The sequence below is a fragment of the Hyperolius riggenbachi genome, chromosome 11 (genome assembly GCF_040937935.1).
Source record: "Hyperolius riggenbachi isolate aHypRig1 chromosome 11, aHypRig1.pri, whole genome shotgun sequence".
Lineage (NCBI taxonomy): Eukaryota > Metazoa > Chordata > Amphibia > Anura > Hyperoliidae > Hyperolius > Hyperolius riggenbachi.
This window is the reverse complement of record NC_090656.1, coordinates 196,513,977-196,537,285: the sequence shown is the minus strand read 5'-3', so window position 1 is coordinate 196,537,285 and position 23,309 is coordinate 196,513,977. Positions and strand designations below refer to the sequence as shown.

Sequence of the window (23,309 nt, the reverse complement as noted above, 5' to 3'; positions counted from 1 at the left end):
TTGCTGTCGCTTTAGCCCCCGATCGTGTTTCTTGTTATAAAGATACTTTGCTGGTCTTTGCATCATATATTGGTATATTGCCAATATATATGCATACCAGCACGTTTATTATTTTCCTTGTATTTGTGTTACGTTAATACATCAGTGTCGCTGATGTATACGTACACGAACTGTTTATATCCTGTGTGCAGTTAGTCAGCTTTCCAGCACGTTTTGGTAGGTTGCGCGTACCGTGACCACCCGTGCTGAGGTAGTTACCCTGCTCCTGGTTCTGTTTGTGGATTGCGTTCATCTCTGCGAAGAGATAACGAATCCTTCTGAATCCTGTTCTGTTACTGTTTGTGGATTGCGTTCATCTCTGCGAAGAGATAACGAATCCTTCTGAATCCTGTTCTGTTACCGTTTGTGGATTGCGTTCATCTCTGCGAAGAGATAGCGAATCCTTCTGAGTCCTGTTCCCTGTATTACTCCAGTCCTAGTCAGCGTTCCTGCTTATGTCATATATCGGTTCATTGCCGATATATACATATGTTAGTCAGACGTTACAAATAGTTTCATTGATAGCTGTAATTGTAATACGCTAGAAAAACATACTTACTGTATATTTATCTGTGTTACGTTCATCTATCTTAATCCTGCTATTTTCTGACTGTCCTGTCCTGTCTTTGTGAGGCACGCCATCGCCGCATCGCATTGGCTGCCTCATTCCAGTCTGTCTGGTTTTGGACGCTTGCTGTCGCTAAGTAGCCGCTAGCTAGCAAGCGTTCATTCTGTCTACCTGTCCTGATCTCCTCAGTTCTGGTTTATGCGCTCAGCGCTACTTTGCGCTGAGACGTTATAACGAAAGCATTGTTTGTGGCTGTCAGATCTGCACCGGCTCTGTGCGCCACAATCTCCTATTGGAGTCAGTCCTCCCCTCCACTACACTAGGGATAGCCTGTTTCCTGGTGCTAGTGTGTGTACCTCCTCCACGCCAGCTCATGCGTTGCATGCTGACTGTGGAGAATACACCACCAAGCCTCACACTCTAGCTTTTAAAATAAAGTTAAATATCTTGCCTACCACCCTTTTCATTGCCTTCCAACTTTGTGTTCTTACTTGAAGCCTTTGGCGTTCTTCAGACTAAGATCCTATTCTTCCTCATTGCATCTTCTGCTCTTATTTGAAGTCCTCTGTGATAAGCGGTTCTTCTCAATTAATAGCCAGCACTTATCTGAGGGGAACCCCAGTGGCTGTGTACATTTATATGTGACCAGGTTCCCTCAGTGATATCTTGACCATTCATGTTCATTTTCTGTTTTGTTCAATGATATCACCCAACCATGTGTATAAATATGCGTAGCCTATTCAAGTCCCATTATTTTGTCTCTGGATTCTCAAGAAAGCAGATTGGGATGAGGACCTTCTGTCAGCTCTGAAGGTGTGAAGAGGAAGACAGATGATCCTGGATTGTAGGCTCTCTAAGATTTCAATCAGAGGCATAAGTTTGAAGAACATAAAGAAGATAGCAGGAAATATAATAAACCAAATTTTAAAAGCTGGGGTCTATTAAAAAACAAAACAAAAAAACTATAGTGTGGGTGTTTTTTTTGTGTGGAGTGCCAGTATAAGGGCTCAGCGACCCTTGTAGTCTTTCACTAGAGTGAACGGTTGCTCCCGAGGTTACTGGGAAGTGTTGCTTTATACACCAAAGGAAAGGAGTACTGATTGCTATGATTGGTCAATGAGATGCAATTAATAGTTGATGCAGGATAATGCAAGTTCTATATGCAAATGTTTGCAGCTTGAAAGTGGACCTGTCGAAATCTTGACAAGGTGGCATTCGATTGGTCCATTTTCAAGCTGTATACATTTGCATAATCCTGTATTAACTCAGAGTTACTTGCATTTCATTGACCATTCCTACTGATTGTAATGTTGTAAATAAAACTCAAAACTCTGGGCCATTGAGCACATTTGTAGATGCCTGCAAAATGAATTTGGAAGATCATTCTTAACGCCATAAAACTACAAAAATAATAATTCTATGTTTATGGCGATTGTATATCAAAAAGTGGTATTTCCTTCTAGTTTTTCCTTGATATGGAACATTTGATGGGTTACTGTAAGAGCTGCTGATAGATCTTATTTCAGCTTCGTCCATGGCCAATGGTCACCCCTAGCAGCTGTGAGGGACACGTTAATCCACAGATGGGCAGCAGTAATCTCCCCTGTGATGTTGTACTTGCAGTCTATGTGGAGTATGAGGCAATGAAATGTTCCGTCAGGGGGAGGAGGGTGGCAGGCACTGACGGTACTATGTGCTGCATCTGTTCTGCATATAATCAGGTCAGCCCTGACTGTGGCAGTTGCACAATATCCAGAATTGACTCCTGGTTCTCTGCCTGACACGTGTGCTTAATCTGCAGGCCTTGGATGGACTCCAGAAGGCCCAGGAGTTGGCAGAAGAGATAGGCAATAAGGTGAGTGCAGCAACAGAGATGAATAAGATTTACTTTTACCAACCTCCTTAACTCAGCCTGCATGATCGACATTCTCTCTTTTTTCTTTCTTTCATCTGTTCTCAAAAGTTTAGATAGCTGTGTATAAGAAACCTTAGAAACGGATATCAAAATGACTACAACAGATAGTAGTCATACAAACCATACACTATGTAAACTTGATTGCTCAATTCCCTCAGTGTATACTAAGTGAATGTTGTTCATGGGTAACTAGCGTAAGTAGTAGTGGTAGTAGTAGTATTGTGTGTGTGTGTGTGGTGTTGGGGGGGCAGTTTATGTTGTTAAAAAAAGGGGTGTTAGAAATATGGAGCGCTTAGCTTGACTTTAATGTATTAGTGTACCTGGGCTTGAGTGTGCTTCAAATGTAAAATGGAACCCTGATTATACCTACCTTATATATTCTGCCCCCTATTTAAGATGCTGACACGTGAGCCGCAATATATATACTGTATACAGCATATATTGTTGGAATGTGTATTTAGCAACAACAGTCTATTAGTTGTATATCCATGCATTATCAGCTATAACCACAGGGTGGCAGTGTGTTCTAATAACAAACATCTTTCTACATCCTGTGTCTGTGAAAGGAAGTTGTGAACAAAACTTGTTTGTATTTCTTGTTGTGTAATAGCCAAGAGCCAGTAGCCATAATGTCCTGATTAATATCTGTTTCTCCTGCATGCTACATTGCTGCACAAGGAAGAAGCTAGTTTATAATAGCCTTTTTAACATCTATAGTATACTTTTACACATTGCGTAGTTGTAAATTGACTTTCTCCTCTCATTATCACTCAATTGAAATGATGAGCACACAATGATGGGCCAGTGATGATTAATTTTGTTATGTAAAGAGAGTTTTTAACATGTTTGTATTTTAACACAGAGGTAAAATGAGTTATGCAAGTACCGTATATAGCCTTATTGATCAGAGCCTCATTTTCAGCACATCTCAATTCCAGGCTGGCTAACATATAAATGGCATTAGTAGCTGAAGGAATCTAGGTTTGAAAGTGGGGGGAAAGGGGGGCAGGGAGAGTAAGTAGTATCCATTTAAAAAAACACCAGCTACCCCCTCCCCCGTGTACGTATTATAATGTCGCTGGTGAGTTGGGCGCAGAGTGAACCGAATGACGGCTCATCATGCTGCCGCTCTAATTCCCGGCGGTGTTAAATACTATTCCCCCTCCGAGTGGTAGCAACTGGGAGGGAGATATAATTCAGGGTCCGGAGACCACCAGAATCACCCTTACATGCACCGCGCACTATAGCATTACTGTTGTAGTGGCGCCCAGCTTTGGTACTCAGCACAGAAAATACCTTCTTTTCCCTCCTCCACCTCCCTCTATTTTATCATTTTCTCCTGCATTCCCCTCACCTTTGGGACAGCAGGAATTGATAGTATCCACCTATGAACTTGTGAATGGAATCTAAGGTTCTTAGCCTTGTGTTTCACCTTCTCAAGTCGAATACCTTATAACAAGATTTGTAACTCAGCTGCAGAACAGTTATTGTTTACAGTATTGATTGTTACTGTTGAGCTGAATAGCAGAATGTGCCTGCATTGTTATTATGTGGATGTTGGTTTGGGCTTCTTCCCAGACCTGAGTTCTCTGATGGATGCTCGTTCACTGGAGTCAAAACTAATTCAATAAATGATGAAGTGGAATACCAGGAAATATATATATATATATATATATATATATATATATATATATATATATATATATATATATATATATATATATATATATATATATATATATCCAAGCAGGGCTGTACATGAAAAGAGGGGCTGTTGTACAAGCAGGGATGCACATGGAGGAGAGGGGCTGCTGTATGTACATGAAGAGAGGGGCTGCTGCACTAGCAGGGCTGCACATGGAGGAGAGGGGCTGATGTACAAGCAGGGATGCACATGGAGGAGAGGGGCTGCTGTATGTACATGAAGAGAGGGGCTGCTGCACTAGCAGGGCTGCACATGGAGGAGAGGGGCTGATGTACAAGCAGGGCTGCACATGGAGGAGAGGGGCTGCTGTATGTACATGAAGAGAGGGGCTGCTGCACTAGCAGGGCTGCACATGGAGGAGAGGGGCTGCTGTATGTACATGAAGAGAGGGGCTGCTGCACTAGCAGGGCTGCACATGGAGGAGAGGGGCTGATGTACAAGCAGGGCTGCACATGGAGGAGAGGGGCTGCTGTATGTACATGAAGAGAGGGGCTGCTGCACTAGCAGGGCTGCACATGGAGGAGAGAGGCTGCTGTATGTACATGAAGAGAGGGGCTGCTGCACTAGCAGGGCTGCACATGGAGGAGAGGGGCTGCTGCACTAGCAGGGCTGCACATGGAGGAGAGGGGCTGCTGTATGTACATGAAGAGAGGGGCTGCTGCACTAGCAGGGCTGCACATGGAGGAGAGAGGCTGCTGTATGTACATGAAGAGAGGGGCTGCTGCACTAGCAGGGCTGCACATGGAGGAGAGGGGCTGATGTACAAGCAGGGCTGCACATGGAGGAGAGGGGCTGCTGTATGTACATGAAGAGAGGGGCTGCTGCACTAGCAGGGCTGCACATGGAGGAGAGAGGCTGCTGTATGTACATGAAGAGAGGGGCTGCTGCACTAGCAGGGCTGCACATGGAGGAGAGGGGCTGATGTACAAGCAGGGCTGCACATGGAGGAGAGGGGCTGCTGTATGTACATGAAGAGAGGGGCTGCTGCACTAGCAGGGCTGCACATGGAGGAGAGAGGCTGCTGTATGTACATGAAGAGAGGGGCTGCTGCACTAGCAGGGCTGTACATGGAGGAGAGGGGCTGATGTACAAGCAGGGCTGCACATGTTAGAGAGGGGCTGCTGCACATGGGAGAGAGAGAGGGGCTGCTGTACAAGCAGGGCCACAGTGATGCAGCAGAGTGGTAGGCACACGCAGGTAGGCACTCGGTATAACAAGTTAGAACTCTTTACTGAAGAAAACATGCAGAGATAAATCATACACAACCATCAGCTCATCATAGCACACTACAGACAGTGACATCTTGTGGTTGCTTTACTATACTGCAGTTTAAGTGGTACTGTTGTTAATTCTAACACACACATTGGTGAGAGAGGAGCTGCTGCACATGAAAGAGAGTCCCTGCAGCAAAAGAGCAAATTTCATGAAATTCTGGCTTTACGCAATTCCTCACTGGACAAAAAAAAACCCCCTGTTATTAACCACTTCCATACCCTGGTCATTTTCACAGTTAGGCTCAGATTGCTTTGGCAATAACTTTATCAATAATTATCGCAACTAAATGATGTATATATTGTTTGTTTTTTTTCAGGACAAATTAGTTTTTTTTTGTGGCTGATATTTGTTTTTAGTAATTATCTTATTTTCTATGCATTTTAAAAGGAAATTAATTTCACTTTCATACATTGTAGCTTTAATGTAAACAGTTCTATTTTTTAAGGCTGGTTTCACAGTGGGACGTTAAAGTCCCACGTTACAGCAGCCAGTAACGCAGCCTAACTCACAGCCTAACTCACAGCACTGTAAAATCAATGTGCTGTTCACAGTGCCCACCTTGCGTTACATAGTAACGCAGCACGTTTAAACAAAGTGCTGCATGCTGTACGTTATACTGGGCTAAGCAGCGTTAGACTGCTTGCACATGCTCAGTAATGTTGGAGGAGGAGGTCTCCCCTCCTCCTCCGCAGCCATCCACATGGCTAATTAATATTCACTGCACTGCAGAGACTCCTGGTGGGACTGTAGTGTTGTCCGGATCATGAACGAATCGTTCATTTGATCCGGATCTTTTTTGTGAGTTGAATCATCCGGATCATCACAATGAAAGATTCGGTTCACAGTGGATGTCTGTCTGGAAGAAACAGGAACATATGGAATGTACAGTGCAGGGAAAGTCCTGTCCTGCTAGTCATTTCACCCAGTCTGCTTACCTAGTAAAATGATTTAAATGATTTGGTTCAAAGATCCGGATCTTTTCAATGATCCAATTCAAATGATCCGAATCCTTAAAAAGATTCGGACTTCCTATCACTAACCTGGAGCGGCTGCTTTGAGAGCTGCATAACGCAGCTCAATCTGACGTCCAAGTTCAACACCACCATACTTTGCGTTAGGGGCACGTTATGCGACCATAACGTCCCCTAAAACGCAACGTCTTGGTGTGTAAGTAGCCTAAACCCACACATTTTATTTGTTTATCCCTCCTGTTTATTTAAACAATCCATTTGTTTTGATAATGTATTAGATGTAACAATTAAGTAATGTATACAATCTGCTACTGTCTGCTCCTGGAATGTGTGTTTTACACTTGTTTACTAATTAACTCTGCTACTGAATTCCCTGGGTGGAGGAGAGGTGTTTGCTGTCATTACTTTACAGCTCTGTAGTGATGTTATAATGTCAGAGATTAATAAACAGTGTTATCTAAGATTTTGTAGGGAGAAGAGTGCAGAGCTTTATTTTCACGTCATAGGGACAGGAAGTGGTTAAATATCTGTTATTCTTTGTGACGTGCTCCCCTTGCCCTCCCGTCCCTCATCCTGTCCTCTATGTTCCCCATGGTTTACACAGAATATGTCACCTCTCTGCTTTCATGTTGTTCCTTAGCTCTGTCTGTTAAAAGTCCACTGTTTGTGCGAGATCATCTACCGCACCAAGCAGCAGCAGCGGGAGCTACGGGCCCACGTGGTCCGATTCCACGAGTGTGTGGAGGAGATGGAGCTGTATTGTGGGATGTGTGGGGAATCCATTGGAGAGAAGAACTGCCAGCTACAGGCATTGCCCTGCTCTCACGTCTTCCATCTTCGGTAAGAAAAACTATTGGAAGCCTTATAAAGCTAACATTATCAACACAGTAGAGGGCTGTAAAAACCTCAAGTCAAATTTAAATTAAAGTAAACCTGTAAGTTTCTGAAGTGAAAAGTTAGATACTTAAACCGTAACCAAGAATTGAACGTCATCCCAATCAGTAGCTGATACCCCCTTTTCACAAATGGATCATCAGGGGGCTCTGTATGGCTGATATTGTGGTGAAACCTCTCCCACATTGTGATGTCAGGTCCCTAGTTCTGACAGTTTCCTGTCTGTGAGCCTTGTTGCATTGTGGGAAATAACAGCTGTTTCCAACTGCTAAAAAAGCAAGCAGCATCTCCTTCCACTGACCTCACCTTCCAGCAGTAAAAATGTCACCATGGGATAAATGTCAGAATGTAAATCAGGGAGAGGAAAGATTTTACAATGGGCAAACACTGACTAAATCATTTATACATAATTATTTTAAAAATGAAGCACTTTTTTATTACATTATTTTCATTGGAGTTCCTCTGTGGTGGCTGGATGGTGTACTGGTTAAGGGCTCTGCCTCTGACACAGGAGACCAGGGTTTGAATCTCGGCTCTGCCTGTTCAGTAAGCCAGCACCTATTCAGTAGGAGACCTTGGGAAAGTCTCCCTAACACTGCTACTGCCTATAGAGCACATCTTAGTGGCAGAAAAGCACGATATAAATGTTATTTGTCTTGTCTTTAACTTGGGAGATAGAAGCCTCTGGATCCAAAGGCTTCCCACGTCCTCCTCCACCAGGCTGTTCCAGGTCTGAGACCCCTGAGGCTCTCAGGTGCTGCCCAGTACCACAAACCCACCCAAGTTTCACTGGAGAAGGCAGAGCCTGACCGGGTTCATGCTACTGTGTAGGCTCAGATGGCTCATGCATGCACAGTAGCACGGACCAGCATGGGCTTCAGTGGAAAAAGGTGAGCTTGATTGGTTCCATGTTACTATGAAGGCTCAGATGACTCGTGCATGCTCAGTACCATGGACCCGCCCAGGTTTCACTGGAAAAAGCCAATCCCGATCGGGTTCATGCTACTAGGTAGGCTCAGTTGGCTCATGCATGCACAGTAGCATGTGGACCAGCTTGGGCTTCAGTGGAAAAAGTTGGTCCCAATTAGATCTGTATTATTGCTCATGCACAAGCCGTCTTCAAAGGCAAGACTTGCCCGTTTTGCATTGGATGCATCACTGGAAGGGGACGGGAGAAGCCTCTGATTTATCCAGAGACTTCGCTCTATTGAGGTGAGTAGCCCTTTGGGGCACTCTTTCTTTTACAAATGTACTGTAAAGGCCAACTAAGGTTAGTCTAGCTTTAGGTCACTCCATGATAAGTTTGTACTTGAAGTGAAGTTTGTGTTTGAAGAAGTGATTGTTTTAGTAATCTGTCAAACCAGATTATAAACTAAGGGGCTGTTTCCACCAGGTACAAATTTGTGCGTTTTTTTTTTCAGCACACAAATTTGCACAGCAATGATGTCCTATGGCCCTGTTTCCACTTAATGCGAAATTTTCATCCAGAAAAAAACAAACCAGACAACCATGTTATTATTTTTGGGACACCGCATGCAGAAAAATCGTGTGCAATGCTATGCGATCAATAGTACCAACAGGGTCTTTGTAAAAGCCGTACAAAAAATTGTGCGTAGGTGCGGGCAAATTCGCAGGTAAAAATCGCATACATGTATATGCAATTTTGCATTTGCATGCAAATTATGTAATCAAAAAAATTGCATGTGATTTGCATGCTTTTAGTGGAAACGTAGCTTAGGAGAAAAAAAGCAGTGAATAATACAACCTGAGAGATGGTCTTATTCCATTCATCTTTGAGTCCTCCTTGAGAGGAAGACGGTCACACATCTGGGCACCAGAAACAGATCATGTTATGAAAGAGATACCTTATCAGAGCAGAGGTTATCTTCATAAAAACCACACATACTGTAAACGCTTAAATGTTTCCAATGTGAGTAAAGTCCCTTTTTGATCAGTGACATCACCCTTCACGATAACCAATAGGGAGACACAAAGCTAAGACTTTGTTCAACCGAAGTTCTAGTCTTTGATTAGAGAGAGACCTGTCAGCTACCCCTACACTCAGACTTTTTGCTGCCTGAGGCAGACTTGTGAGGATGAATCCCCCCCCCCCCCCATTTGAAATGACCACACAACACCCGAAAATTTTCACCCTCAGTATAGGTAGGTAGGTAGCAAGGTATAGGTGCCCCTTGTATAGGCTAGCCAGGTATAGTTGCCCCAGTATAAGTAGCTAGCATAGTTGCTTCAGTATAGGTAGCTAGTATAGTTGCCCCAAGTGTAGGTAGCTAGTATAGTTGCCCCCAGTATAGGTAGCATAGTTGCCCCAGTATAAGTAGCTAATATAGTTGCCCCAAGTATAGGTAGCTAGTATAGTTGTCCCCAGTATAGGTAGTATAGTTGCCCCAGTACAGGTAGTATAATTCCCCAAGTATAGGTAGCTAGTAATTGCCCCTAGTATAGCCAGTATAGTTGCCCCCAGTACATGTAGTATAGTTGCCCCAGTATAGGCAGCTAGTATAGTTGTCCCCAGTATAAGTAGTATAGTTACTCCAGTATAGGTAGTATAGTTGACCCAGTATAGGTTAGCCAGGAAAGAGGAGCAGTGAGCACACAGTGGTAGGTAGGGGGGGCAGACCCCTCCTCACCTGCCCCCCATTCCATGCTCCCCCTTCCAGATATTAGAGTGTCAGCGGCGGCGGAAGAGGAATGAATGACTCACCTCTTCCTTCCACATTCCAGGCGTCGGAGTGCTGCTTCCACAGGTCTTCTCCTTCTTTAATGTCGCCCACTGTACTTGCGGAAGTGAATCAAGACCATAGAGAATTCCCCAAATACTTTCCCTTGCTTGCACATCTCATGTTGACTGCTATAGTGAAGATCAGTGAATGGTGGTTCACTGCTTGACTTTGCTGTGGCCCTTTAGTACAAATACTCTCCTCTCAGGGAAGTGTGGAGGTAGAGATAGCCCTAAGGTGTCTTTCCAGACAGCAATATGGCAGCCCCATGTTCTGAAGCATTATCCTGCAAGGTGAGATCCCTCTGCACTCGGTGCAGTACTAAAATAAAAAATACTATTTAGGTATGTGGAACATGGTGGAAATGAAATCAAGTTAAGGAAAATTTTGTTCTTTTTTTTTTTTTTTAATTCTACTGAAAATACAGAAATCTTCAACAGTAACATAAGCTGGCTTCAATTTGCTTCTGTTTGAAGAGCTGTTTGCTTGTGTGCTTCTACTTACATCTGATGTCAATTTTTAGGTGTCTCCAAACCAATGGAAATCGTGGTTGTCCCAACTGTCGGCGATCTTCTGTCAAGCCGGGTTTTGTGTAGAAGAGAGGCGAGCTGGAGAACCATATACAACATTGGCTGGAATTCCAGGGCCAGTTTGAAACAGGGCAGCTGCTCAAGTGGGACAGTGGGAGGGTCTCTGAGCTTACCTGTAGCCAAGACCCCAAATCCTGGTGCTACTTTCACACTCAATGCAGTCTACATGCCTCTGCACATCCGTGACTTCTATATTAAAGTGTAGCAAACATGGAAGAAGAAGAAAGAAAACAGTGCAATCTATGCACACAGAGCTGGGGTCTTGTTATTATTATTCTTTTTTTTTTTTTTAACTTATTTTATACTTCAGTTGACATGCTGAACGGGAGAATGGTTGATCAAGTTTTTCTAGGCAATACCTTTCAAATCCAAGAACATTGGTTTGAACAGTTTGTAACTTTTCTGTTGCTCAAGTCCAAGCCATGGTCTTCAGAGCAAAGCATTATGGGACAATGGGACATTTCGTATTTATTTAATTCAAGTTGAGAGCTGGAAGTATCTGCCAAGTTGTGCTCTTTTACGATGATTCTACAACAGTGAGAACCAAACTAAAACTTGGATCCCTACGTCAGAATATTTTCTTATTTAAGAAGAGCAGGAGTTGCAAACGTTTCATGGACTTTTGCTCCATCACATTGAAGTCATTTTACGGAAGGACTATGTGTCTTCAGAGCTTGAACCGGACTGAACTGATCTATTGTCTTTCTATTCCATAGTTTGAAGTGGCCGGTGGACATTTTAAGTGAGTTTTTGTCCTCGCCAGCATCCATGCGGTGCTCCTTCTAAATGTCTATGTCTCTTTCTCCAAAGAAAGAGGTCTTACTTTCCACAAGCCTACCTCCCTCTGTAAATACATATGCTGTGTCTTATTCTGGTGTTTATGTATGATTCATATAATTTAACTATATTAGAACTGCCTTTATGTCTATTCTTACCTTATTTGTCTCTTCAAGTAATACTTTTATTAGCAGTATTGTCTGTACTTGTGCCTTCTTACTTATATTACTTATCCTCATGCAATTGACCTGTAAGTCTATGAACAATGAACATACTTGCCTCACTGAAATGATGCTAGTGATCGCCCTGAACAGACTTGTTAGAGCAAGTTTTTTCCTAACAAAACAAGCTAAGTCTTCTGTCCAGCAGAGGGCGAAGTGAGTATACAAACTAATTGTCTCTAAATTACAATAAATACTGAGGAGACCTGCCTTTACAGTCTCTGCACCCTCTGGTGGCTGGAGGTATAGTTCTTTTCCTCCAAAAATGACAAGAAGCTATATCAGGCTCAAACAGGAAAATCACAGGTATCACTCTGTAGACACAAGTATGTCTATTCTCTTTGTTACAGGTGAGCAGGCCAGTTTGACAAGGATATGTGCATTATAAAAGGACTATACTGTATATCCTTTAAAGGGTAACTTGACTCCCGTTAAAAAACACAACAATATAACATGTTAATGCTATACCAACCATTTTGTAATGTAATGTTATTAAATTTTACTTTTCCATTTCAGTTTGCAGCTTTTTTAAACTTTCTCATACTGGTAAAAATATTTAAACTAAAACTGCTTGAAATAATGACAACAGTATATAATTTTGGAAGCAGGTCTTCTCAGAATTTTCTTCTTCCTGTTCCTGTCATTGGTTCCCAGGTTTACACGGAAGGCTGCACAAATCAGGCAGTAAAATTTCTGGCATCCTAGTGTCTCCAGGATAGCTTTCAGGCCAGGATTCCAGATCGCCAATAGCTGTTGCAAATGCTCAGTGTATTCACTAGTGTTTGCTACTGCGCTTTCCAACGCAATTTGTATGTTGTTAGTGCTTTACAATCAGGGCCGGCCCGCCCATGAGGCGGGGTGAAACTTTTGCCTCAGGCGCCACTTCTGGGGGGGCGGCACCCGCCCGTCCATGTGTGTGGGGGGCCGCCCGAGCTGGAGGGGATAGCGGGCAGGAAGGGGGTATTGGGCCTAGCGGCGGGGAGGGGGGTCGGACCCCCCCCCTCCCTCGCCTGGGTCCCCCGTCCTCCGCTCCCCTCCAGCTTTAAAAAGGTCCGTGCTGTGGCTGCAGCTATTCGTAAGAGGCAACGGGCGGGGATTACTCACCTCTTCCTCGTTCCAGGCCAGCGTGCGCTCCACTGACATCACTTCCTGCTACGGCGGCGATTTCACGGAAAATTGCCTCAGGCGGCAAAAAGTCTAGGGCCGGGCCTGTTTACAATCCACTGTTGTCAATTGTACAGTGCTTCCTATTTGCATTTTGTTTCTTTTGTATTCTGTTGAAATAAAGTTTTAACTATTTGCCGGGTCTCCTAAGGTCAATTTCCCCCCGACTTCTGATCCGTTGCCCCACCCCCTATCACAAGAGGTCATAGGCGCTTCTCTATCTCCAAATACAAAAGAGTGAATGACCTCTTGTGCATCGGGGTGTGGCTACAAGCCGGAAGCTGGCAGAAATGGACCATAGGAGACCCAACAAGTAAACTTTATTTGCACATGAAAATCGGCCACAAAGTTGCTGCAAAATCATTTTTGAAAATTGATTCATAAGTGAATGTGCAGCGCTCCTATCTATTGTAGTGAAGCCCAATCGCTCTAGAAATGCTGCAGGACCCCAGATTGTGGGTTCTCCATCATTCACTTTCATCAGCATAGCGCATTTTGGGATCACTGGTGATTTCAAAGCACAGCTCAAATCACTGTAGTGGGCCCCAAGCTTGATAGTCAGCTAGGCACGGAAGTAGGGCTTTCAGTATCCGCTTGCCACTTCCTGCCAGAAGGTCATTCCTGTACATTACAAGGTACAAACAGGTACACCTTTGTGATGTAGCGGGTTAAAGTGTACCTGAGACTGGGAATACAAACATGTAAACATACCTGGGACTTTCTCCAGCCCCCTTCAGGCTGTTTGCACCCTCGCTATCCTCCCAGACCGCCTGGATCCTCCGCTATCTAGCCCGGTAATTCCTCCAGTCGGGGCTAGATGGCGCATGCGCAGTCCATCTGTGCACTTGCCCCCCTGCCGCAAGCGTTCTGCACCTGCGCAGTAGAACTGCACAGGCGCAGAAAACTCAGCAATGGGAGAGTGAAGGAGGTTTGCTCGGACAGGCCACTCATTCATAGTACGCCCTGACTGGAGGAATTACCGAGGCAGCTAGCGGATCCAGGTGGTAAATGGTACTGGGAGTAGAAACACAGAGACAACAGGATCCCAAATTGTGCAGTATGTCACAGATGAATGGGTAGGTATAGGTATTCAAAAAAGGGAATACTCACAAAGGTGGGTTGCACACAGGTCACCCGACCACTTAAAGCAGGTGGAGTGTCTTAAACCGGACTCCACTCAGGTATGCCAGCAATCCTAGAGACGGTCGCTCTCTTGATAAAGAATCTCATGCACTCTAAAACCATGAGGTGGTGTGGGTTCCACCTCATTTGGTGCATGGGACTCCCCTCACCAACCTGTGTGTGTGTGTGTGTGGGGGGGGGGGGGGGGGGGAGTATGACACTGAAGAGGGTAAAGAGGCGCCCAATGAAATATAAAAGAGTTAAAAACACACTTAAAACTAAAGCTTGAGGTGGCTAACCTCATAGAAGACAACTCACCAAATAAAGTGCTAATGCAATCTAACAGCCGTATTCAGGGTGCTCTGAATACGGCTGTTAGATTGCATTAGCACTTTATTTGGCCCGAGGAAGTGGGTGAGATCCCACGAAACGCGTTGCCTGTGCTTGTTAATAAATATTTTCTACTCTAAGTGAGTTGTCTTCTATGAGGTAAGCCACCTCAAGCTTTAGTTTTAATTGTGTTTCTAACTCTTTTATACTTCATTGGGCGCCTTTTTACCCTCTTCTGGATCCAGGTGGTGCAGGAGGATGGAGAGGGTGCAAACAGCCTGAAGGGGGCTGGAAGAAGCCCCAGGTATGTCTACATTTTTGTATTCCCCCGTCTCAGGTTTCTTGACAGTCTCTGGGCCCCTTAAAGAGACTCTGAAATATGTGTAACAGCATTTGATTATTGTAAAGCACTATAGATAGTGTTAAACCGCTGCTATCCCGCGGCAAAACGAGGGGTTTATACCCCCCAAATCCCCCCCTGCAAAATCCACGACTTTCTTGGTCGTGGATTTTTCTGCTCATGGAGGCAGAGCTATGAGCTGCAGCTCTGCCTCCATGCGCGTCATTCAGCCGTGCGGATCTCTGCCTCTCCCCCGCCGCTCTCTGTGAAGGCAGATTGAGAGGGGCAGGGAGAGGCGGCGATCAGCGGCATTGACGCGCTAAGAGGCAGAGCTACAGCCGTTAGCTCTGCCTCAAGCAGGAAGCACTTCCCGGACAAAGGAGAGGGGATTTGGGGGTATAAACCCCTCGTTTTGCCGCTGGGATGCGGCGGTTTAGCACTATATAAGGTGCTTTACAATAATCAAATGCGTTGGACAAGTGCAGCACAAATCCTCTGACCGCACCCACCTCCTCCCTTTTTCTGAGAGTTTAACTCTTTGTGGCAAGCACTACAACTGACCTTATCTTCTGGCATTCATCTCTTGCAATTTATTGGTATTATTTCCCATTTTATTTGTGGAAGGGAATCTCTCCCACAATCAAACCCTAAACATTTAGGGCCCTTTTACACTTAGTCCGTTGCACTGCGGTGCATATTCTTATGGATCTTTCACAATACATGTGGTGCAGCACAGTGTGTTGGATACCGATGCTGTAATGTACAGCATGCTGTGTGTTAACCGGGTTATGTGTATGGCAGTGAGGCATACTTTCATTGTACTGTATGCTTCACTGCATAGTCGCAACAGTAGAGTTGCACCTTTTCGGCTCAGATAAGATCGTAACGCAACTTGCGTAGTGTGAAAGGGCCATTATTATTAGATCAAATACAAAAGGGCATGGTGTAGACGAGAACTCAGCGTTTTCTTGTAGCTACATTACAAAATAATATTTGGATTTTGTTACAAGTTTGGCCTTTTGGAAACAATGAGCAGAGCCAGTTAGGATTAAATGGAAAATAATTATTTTGCCAACTTTTGTATCCGTTGCACTACCTATATACATCTGCAGTCAATACTCTGCATGGTTGAAGCATCCACAGCGCCACCTGCTGTCCAATAATATAACTGCAGTCGACAAGGGCTGAACGCTTCAGGGCACAGGAGCTGTTAAAGACAAACGTAAATTAATTAATGATGGAATTATAACACTTACGGTAAGGTAAATACACTCACCTTAAATTAATTATTTACAATTAAAGTGGTCTTAAAGGGTGCCTGAAGCCGAAAAAAAACAAAAACAGATACTCACCTACACAGTGGCGTAGCTAAGGAGCTGTGGGCCCTGATGCAAGTTTTACAATGGGGGCCCCCCAAGCACTCTATGCATAACAATTGATACGGCGCACCAAAACCTGCCAATGGCAACTACAGGGTCAGAGGTGCAAGAAGGGGATGGGGAACAGTTTGTTAATGATTAACACTATTCAGAGCATGTATAGAAGTGATTATTATGAGCACAGGGCCAATACAGAGCTAATACTGCAGTTGAGGCAGGGCCCAATGCGGTCGCGACCTCTGCAACCCCTATTGCTACGCCCTTGCACCTAAAGAGAGAGGGAAGGCTCTGAGTCCTATAGAGCCTTTCCATTCCTCCTACGTTCCACCGCTGTCTCCCCGACGTATGGGTCAGAGACTGCTCACTTCTGCCGCTGTGAGAGCCTTCGGCAATCTTCAGGAGGCCGAGTGCCCCTAAGGAGGCGGTGCTCCGTACTGCGCATGCGCGAGCACGCATTCTTGCACATGCGCAGTACGGAGCGGCTATCTTCAGGAGCACTCGGGCTCCCGAACAGTGTCGAAGTCTCCCTCAGCCACGGAAATGTGCAGTCTCCGACCCATAAGTTGGAGACTGCTAATGGGGGGAATGACGGTGGAATGCGGGGACTGTAGGCTTCAGACTCAGTTCAGACAAAAATGTTATTCTAGATCTGTGCAGGCGCTCATCTGTAGTTATGTATGTAGAACTTCATTCCTTGATTAGCCGGTGCAAAATGTGCAAAATAAATCACGGGACACCAGTTATTGACTGGTGCGAAATAAATAAATCACTAATTCACCAGTCTCGGGCCCCATTAACACCTAAAAATGAAAACGTTTTACGTTTTTGTGCGCTTTTTTTTCCCTTTCCCGGCACTCCACTGCGCATTGCGTTTTTGTAAAAATCGTTTTTCTAAGCGCTTTTTCAGAGCGGGTTTTGGAATTTACTCCCTGGCGGGAAGTGAACTCTTTGACCCGAAAAAGAATAAATACAATGTATTTATTCTTAAAAACGAGAATGCAATCGCCGCACAAAGCAATTTTGTGAGCCTTTTGCGTTTTTCCTATACCTTCCATTATAGCAAAAACGCCTCAAAAATGGTACAGGCACCGCTTTGCTGAGCGGATCGGAAACGAACCGCTCAGCTATGAACTCTTTCATAGGGAATCATTGCACAAGCATTTTGTGAGCGATTTTAAAAATCGCCTGCGCTTGAAAAAAGGCTGACAACACCCCTAGTGTGAATCGGCCCTCAAGCTATGCCAGCCCCCTTCTAGGCTACACACAGTGAAAATAAAGCTGCTAGTCTAGTTTAGAAGACCTAAAAGGAAACCTCATAGGGTATAATTCACCAATCACAGCACTCTCTACAGCATGAAGCATTGTGATTGGCTGAATAGTATGGCGGTAGTTTATGATAATCTACCTGAAGAGTAAGACTCCCCCAATGTTTCCTGCAAGTGAATAGTGCTGCTGCTGAGGCCCCTGCAGAGTACTGGCAGCAGAGGGAACTTCACCTGTGTGGGAGTGAATCAGGGACCGGACCCTGGAATAGGTGCACTCTGACACTACCGCTGCGCTGATCTGTGGGTATATTAAAAGGAGTCGCCAGTCAGGAGAGCTCAGAATGGTGGCTTCGGTGGAGGAGGGACAGAAGTCCAGGGTAATAAAGGAAAGCGGGGGGCTGCTTGACGAACAGATTACAGTAACATAGGAATGGGGACCCCATTAAAGTTTTTGCAGGGGGACCCGTGATCATTTTATATGTATTTCAAATTTGACAATTTTTTGCAATAGAGATCCTTTAAAAAATTAGCAATTTGTATATATGACCTCCGCATGGTGTGGCTATTCTACTACCGATTATCACATCAGTCAGATCTGATCATCTGTTAGGTCGCCCGCAGACACAGATGAAGAGGTTCACATAGAGCAAAGGCAGCAAACAGCCTGTCATCATCACAAATGGATTATCAAAAGAATGTGCTGGCGCTACAGTGACAGCTTCTTCTAAGGATTATTGGCTGCAGCCTCCATAGAGGCATGAAACGGCCGTCAGGCTCCTAGGGCCCAGCACCCACCACCAGACAGGGCAGTTTCTAGGCTAAATTGCTCCCAGGATGAGGGTGTAAAAATGTTCCCCTCCCCACCATCTCCAGAACAATATTTGCTTTGCGGTATTTAGCCCTCAGTATAGGTATCAAGGTATAGGTGCCCCAGTATAGGTAGCCAGCTATAGGTGCCCCAGTACTGGTAGCCAGCTATAGATGCCGCGGTATAGGTAGCCAGTAATAGGTGCCCCAGCATAGGTAGCCAGGAATAGGTGCCCCAGTATAGGTAGCCAGCTATAGGTTCCCTAGTACTGGTAGCCAGCTATAGATGCCCCGGTATAGGTAGCCAGTAATAGGTGCCCCAGTATAGGTAGCCAGCTTTAGGTGCCCCAGTATAGGTAGCCTGGTATAGGTGCCCCAGTATAGGTAGCCAGCTATAGGTGCCCCAATATAGGTAGCCAGCTATAGGTGCCCCAGTACTGGTCGCCAGCTATAGATGCCACGGTATAGGTAGCCAGGAATAGGTGCCCCAGTATAGGTAGCCAGCTATAGGTAGCCTGGTATAGGTGCCCCAGTATAGGTAGCCAGCTATAGGTGCCCCAGTATAGGTAGCCAGCTATAGGTGCCCCAGTATAGGTAGCCAGCTATAGGTGCCCCAGTACTGGTCGCCAGCTATAGATGCCACGGTATAGGTAGCCAGGAATAGGTGCCCCAGTATAGGTAGCCAGCTATAGGTTCCCAAGTACTGGTAGCCAGTTAAAGATGCCCCGGTATAGATAGCCAGTAGTAGGTGCCCCAGTATAGGTAGCCAGGAATAGGTTCCCCAGTATAGGTAGCCATCTATAGGTTCCCCAGTACTGGTAGCCAGCTATAGGTGCCCCCATATAGGTAGCCAGGCAAAAGTGCCCCAGTATAGGTAGCCAGGCATGGTTGCACCTCCCCCCGGGTGACTGATTACAGTGAAGGAGGTGGGGAGCAGAAACATGCTGGGACTCAGCAGTGAGGAGGAGTCTCTGACTCCTCCATCCCTCTCCTTGGGTCCCCCTCCGTGCTTCCCTCTCCATTGCAAAAATGTATGAGTGGTGAGAAGCGGTTAGTGGAAACTCACCTTCCGGGCTTCAAGCGAGGATGACGTACCGCCGGGCTCCTCTGTTTCTAGTGCCTCTCACTACTTCCTGATTTAGCAGAAGTAGTAAGAGGCCCTAGAGGCATAGGAGCCTGGCAGTACGTCATCCTCGCTTGGAGGTTGAAAGGTGAGTTTCCACTTACCGCTACCCGCCGCTCATACATTTCTGCAATGGAGAGGGGAGCACGGAGTGGGACCCAAAGAGAGGGAGGGAGGAGTTGCAGTGTGCCGCTGCTACCACCTCCTTCACTGTGCCCCCTCCCACTGAGCCCCGGGTCATCCGTCCTGCCCACCCATAGAAACGAGGCTGGACATAGACAATTATGCTCATAAGAAGCTTGTTTGTATGCGTACATGAATAAAAGTGTTTCAACAGTGCCAACTTTTCCATTCTACTTTATACTCCACATCATTACCAATGAACTTGGCATTTTATTATTAAGCCAGCTATATCACCATAAAGACTTTCATTTTGGTCAGGGTCAGTGAAAGTAGACTTGGAAAATACTGTAACACAATTATCTGTTATTAGAGATTATTAAGCTGTTCATGATTAAAGTACTTTTGTGATCAAAGACAGAATGTTATGTTTTGAGCAGAGTCATAATTTTATCTTCCAAGTAACAGAGGGACTTTCACAACCTTCTACTCAGAAAGAGCCGTATAGGTTGGTGGAGGAAGAATGGAGAAATTTGGCGGATGTAAGAGATAAGATTGAACCGGCATCTGCGTTTTGGTGGTAAAGACAAGACAAATAACATTTATATTGCACTTTTCTCTTAGTGGACTCCAAGCGCTTGAGCTGCAGCCACTAGGGCCCACTCAGTAGGCAGTAGCAGTGTTGGGGAGTCTTGCCCAAGGACTCCTTAATGAATAGGTGCTGGCTTAAAGAGACACTTTAGCCTCCACAAAACTCAGTTCTTACAGCAGAATATTGGTTAGCATGAATGCCCTTCCTAAAATGCTGCATCCCCACAGCTGAACTCGCAATTAAAACCCCTGAAATCCCGGGGCAAAAATCCATGACTTTCAAAGTCGTGGATTTTGCTGACCGGGGGAGGCAGAGCTTTGGGCTTCAGCTCTGCCTCCATTAGGGTCAATCTGCGCTGTTCACCGCCTCTCCCCGCCCCTCTCAGAGAAAGAGAATCTGATCAGAGAGTGATCTAATGCCTGCCCACACACTGCACACCGATTTTGGCGTGAAAGCTAGTAGAAATTGTCCTTGTGGCTGGACGGTGTAATGGTTAAGGGCTCTGCCTCTGACACAGGGAAACAGGGTTCGAATCTCGGCTCTGCCTGTTCAGTAAGTCAACACCTATTCAGTAGGAGACCTTAGGCAAGTCTCCCTAACACTGCTACTGCTTATAGAGCGCGTCCTAGTGGCTGCTGCTCTGGCGCTTTGAGTCCGCCAGGAGAAAAGCGCGATATAAATGTTATTTGTCTTGTCTTGTGCCAACGCCTCCACTGCCTGCGTGACAAGTGGCATAGCTAAGGAGCTGTGGGCCCCGGTGCAAGTTTTACAATGGGGCCCCCCAAGCACTCTATACATAACAATTGATACGGCGCACCAAAACCTGCCAAGGGCAACTACAATGTCAGAGGTGCAAGAAGGGGATGGGGAGCAGTTTGCTAATGATTACCACTATTCAAAGTATCTATAGAAGTGATTATTATGAGCACAAGACCAATAGAGAGGTTATACTGAAGTTGAGGGAGGGCCCTTCTGGGCCCCTTTAGCCCAAGGGCCCGATGCGGTTGCTACCTCTGCAACCCCTAATGACACCCCCCTGTGCCTGACCACCTTCAAGTGTATGCGTACCTCCATGCTCATAAAGTCTCACCTCTCCTCCAGAGCAACTCCTGGCCTCCTCCGGTGTGTGCTGTCACCGCAAACACTAGTACCATGTGACACCAGGTGCATGTGTGACGTCACTATATGCACCTGTATTTTGTGGTACAGGTGCTCGCTGTGACGCCACTCGCCTGACCCCAGCAGAGGCCAGAAGTTGTGCCAGAGGTCAGGACAGGTGGGCCTTTATACACTACACACAGGCATGGGTGGGACACAGATACACTTGGGGGACACTGGCCAGTTATCAGTTCTGTACATTAGTTGTCCCAATATCACCGCTGAAGACCTGATCGAGCCCTTACAACCAAGACTTTGCAAGCATTCCCAATCGATCTGTTTGATCGTTTTCATCCCAAAATCAATCGAAAAATTGATCTGGCGGCCATGTTGCGACATTGATTTTCTACCGATTTGATAAAATGATTGAATCGGACGTTCAATCAACCCACAAATTTGAAGAATGTATGGGTCCCTTTGGCAAACCTACCTGGGTCATATCAGGAAATAGCAAACTTGCTGAAAAGTTACTTAAAGAGACACTGAAGCGGAAAAAAAATTATGATATTATGATTTGTATGTGTAGTACAGCTAAGAAATAAAACATTAAGATCAGATACATCAGTCTTAAGCTGGCCATACACTGGTCCGATTTGCGCCCGTTTCGACAGCAGATTCGATCACTGGGATCGAATCTGCTGCCAATCGTTCACGCTACACGCCAAATTTCGATCCATTTCGTCCGATCCCGTCGATCGCGCCGTGCGGAAAATAACCGTCGATCGCCAGCGGGTAAAGAGCGCATCGCTAGCGGCGTTGGAGTGCCCGACGACCGACGCAATAGAGCCCGCATACATTACCTGCACCGCCGGCGCGACTCCAGTCCCCCGGTCACCGCTGCTCTGTTTGCGCTCTGGTCTCCAGGTCCGGCATGCCTCACTTCTTCTAGCCCGGCAGGACGTTTAAACAGTAGAGCGCCCTCTACTGTTTAAACTTCCTGCCGGGCTAGAAGAAGTGAGGCATGCCGGACCTGGAGACCAGAGCGCAAACAGAGCAGCGGTGACCGGGGGACTGGAGTCGCGCCGGCGGTGCAGGTAATGTATGCGGGAGGGCGGGGGCAGCAGCACCACCACAACAGATTGTGATCGGTTTCAGGCTGAAATCGGTTCACAATCTGTTTGCTGTAAAGGTAGCCATACGATCCCTCTCTGATCAGATTCGATCAGAGAGGGATCTATCTGTTGGTCGAATCTGATGGCAAATCGACCAGTGTATGGCCACCTTAATTGTTTCCAGTACAGGAAGAGTTGAGAAACTCCAGTTGTTATCTCTATGCAAACAAGCCATTAAGCTCTCCGACTAAGTTAGTCGTGGAGAGGGCTGTTATCTGACTTTTATTATCTCAACTGTAAGTAAACTGTTTACTGTTTCTCTGCTAGAGGAGAGGTCATTACTTCACAGACTGCTCTGAAAGACTCATTTTGAATGCTGAGTGTTGTGTAATCTGCACATATTATAGAATGATGCAATGTTAGAAAAAACACTATATACCTGAAAATAAAAGTATGAGAATATTTTCTTTGCTGTTAATCTTCTAGTAATTATTCATAGTACACAACCAATTCACTATATCAGATTTTTTTTTTCGCTTCAGTGTCTCTTTAAATGGTAGTTGTGTAACTGCAATTATATGCCCCTCTCCACCCATTGGAGATTGTTTTTCTTAATAAAACCGATCTGCTTAGGATTTATTTAAAGGTATGTTGTTATTTGCAGGGCATGCAAATCTATCCAAGATTCAAATAAAAGTTAGGGGTTGAGTAAAACTTAAAAGTTGCTCTACACTTCACTTTTGTAGCTCCTCCTCCCTTCCATCACCACTGCTCTCCTAAAGCGTAAAACTCCATCAATGACGTCATGTTGCGGCATTCAGTTAGCTGTCATATTAGGAGGCAGATCGCAGCATGACTGCAACAATCCAGCCTCCTTCAGTAACTAATGGGAAAGGGGCGTGGTTTGACTACTTACACCCTCCCTTCCTCGCTGATTGGATAGAAGGCATGGCTATAACAGCCATTGATAACCCCACAGCATATCAAGCAGTGGGTGGTATAGATATGGTGAGTAATGTGACAGACGGGAGCAGCAATGATGAAGCGATGTGGGGGTTTCTGGGATGTGGATGACTATTAGAAATGGGGTCCCACAAGGGTCGGTTCTAGGTCCAGAACTCTTGAATTTATTAATGACCTAGTAGATTAAGTCGTAAGTAATGT

At 45.4% G+C, this 23,309-nt stretch overlaps 2 protein-coding genes across 5 annotated transcripts in view; one reads left to right on the top strand and one right to left on the bottom strand.

The window, feature by feature from the left end:
• RAPSN (receptor associated protein of the synapse) overlaps positions 1-12,160 on the top strand; it is a 107,636-nt gene extending 95,476 nt beyond the window's left edge. Inside the window, exons 6-8 of the mRNA XM_068261546.1 lie at positions 2,409-2,462; positions 7,114-7,313; positions 10,629-12,160. Coding sequence (XP_068117647.1) covers positions 2,409-2,462; positions 7,114-7,313; positions 10,629-10,701 — 327 coding nt within the window. The 3' untranslated portion in view covers positions 10,702-12,160. The remainder of the gene's footprint in view (positions 1-2,408; positions 2,463-7,113; positions 7,314-10,628) is intronic.
• A 3,531-nt stretch (positions 12,161-15,691) lies between these two features.
• LOC137538690 (hatching enzyme 1.2-like) overlaps positions 15,692-23,309 on the bottom strand; it is a 70,745-nt gene continuing 63,127 nt past the window's right edge. For all 4 annotated transcript variants that reach the window (XM_068260986.1, XM_068260985.1, XM_068260983.1 and 1 more), the window contains one exon: positions 15,692-15,856. In XM_068260986.1, the coding sequence (XP_068117087.1) occupies positions 15,746-15,856 (111 nt within the window). In that variant the 3' untranslated portion in view covers positions 15,692-15,745. The remainder of the gene's footprint in view (positions 15,857-23,309) is intronic.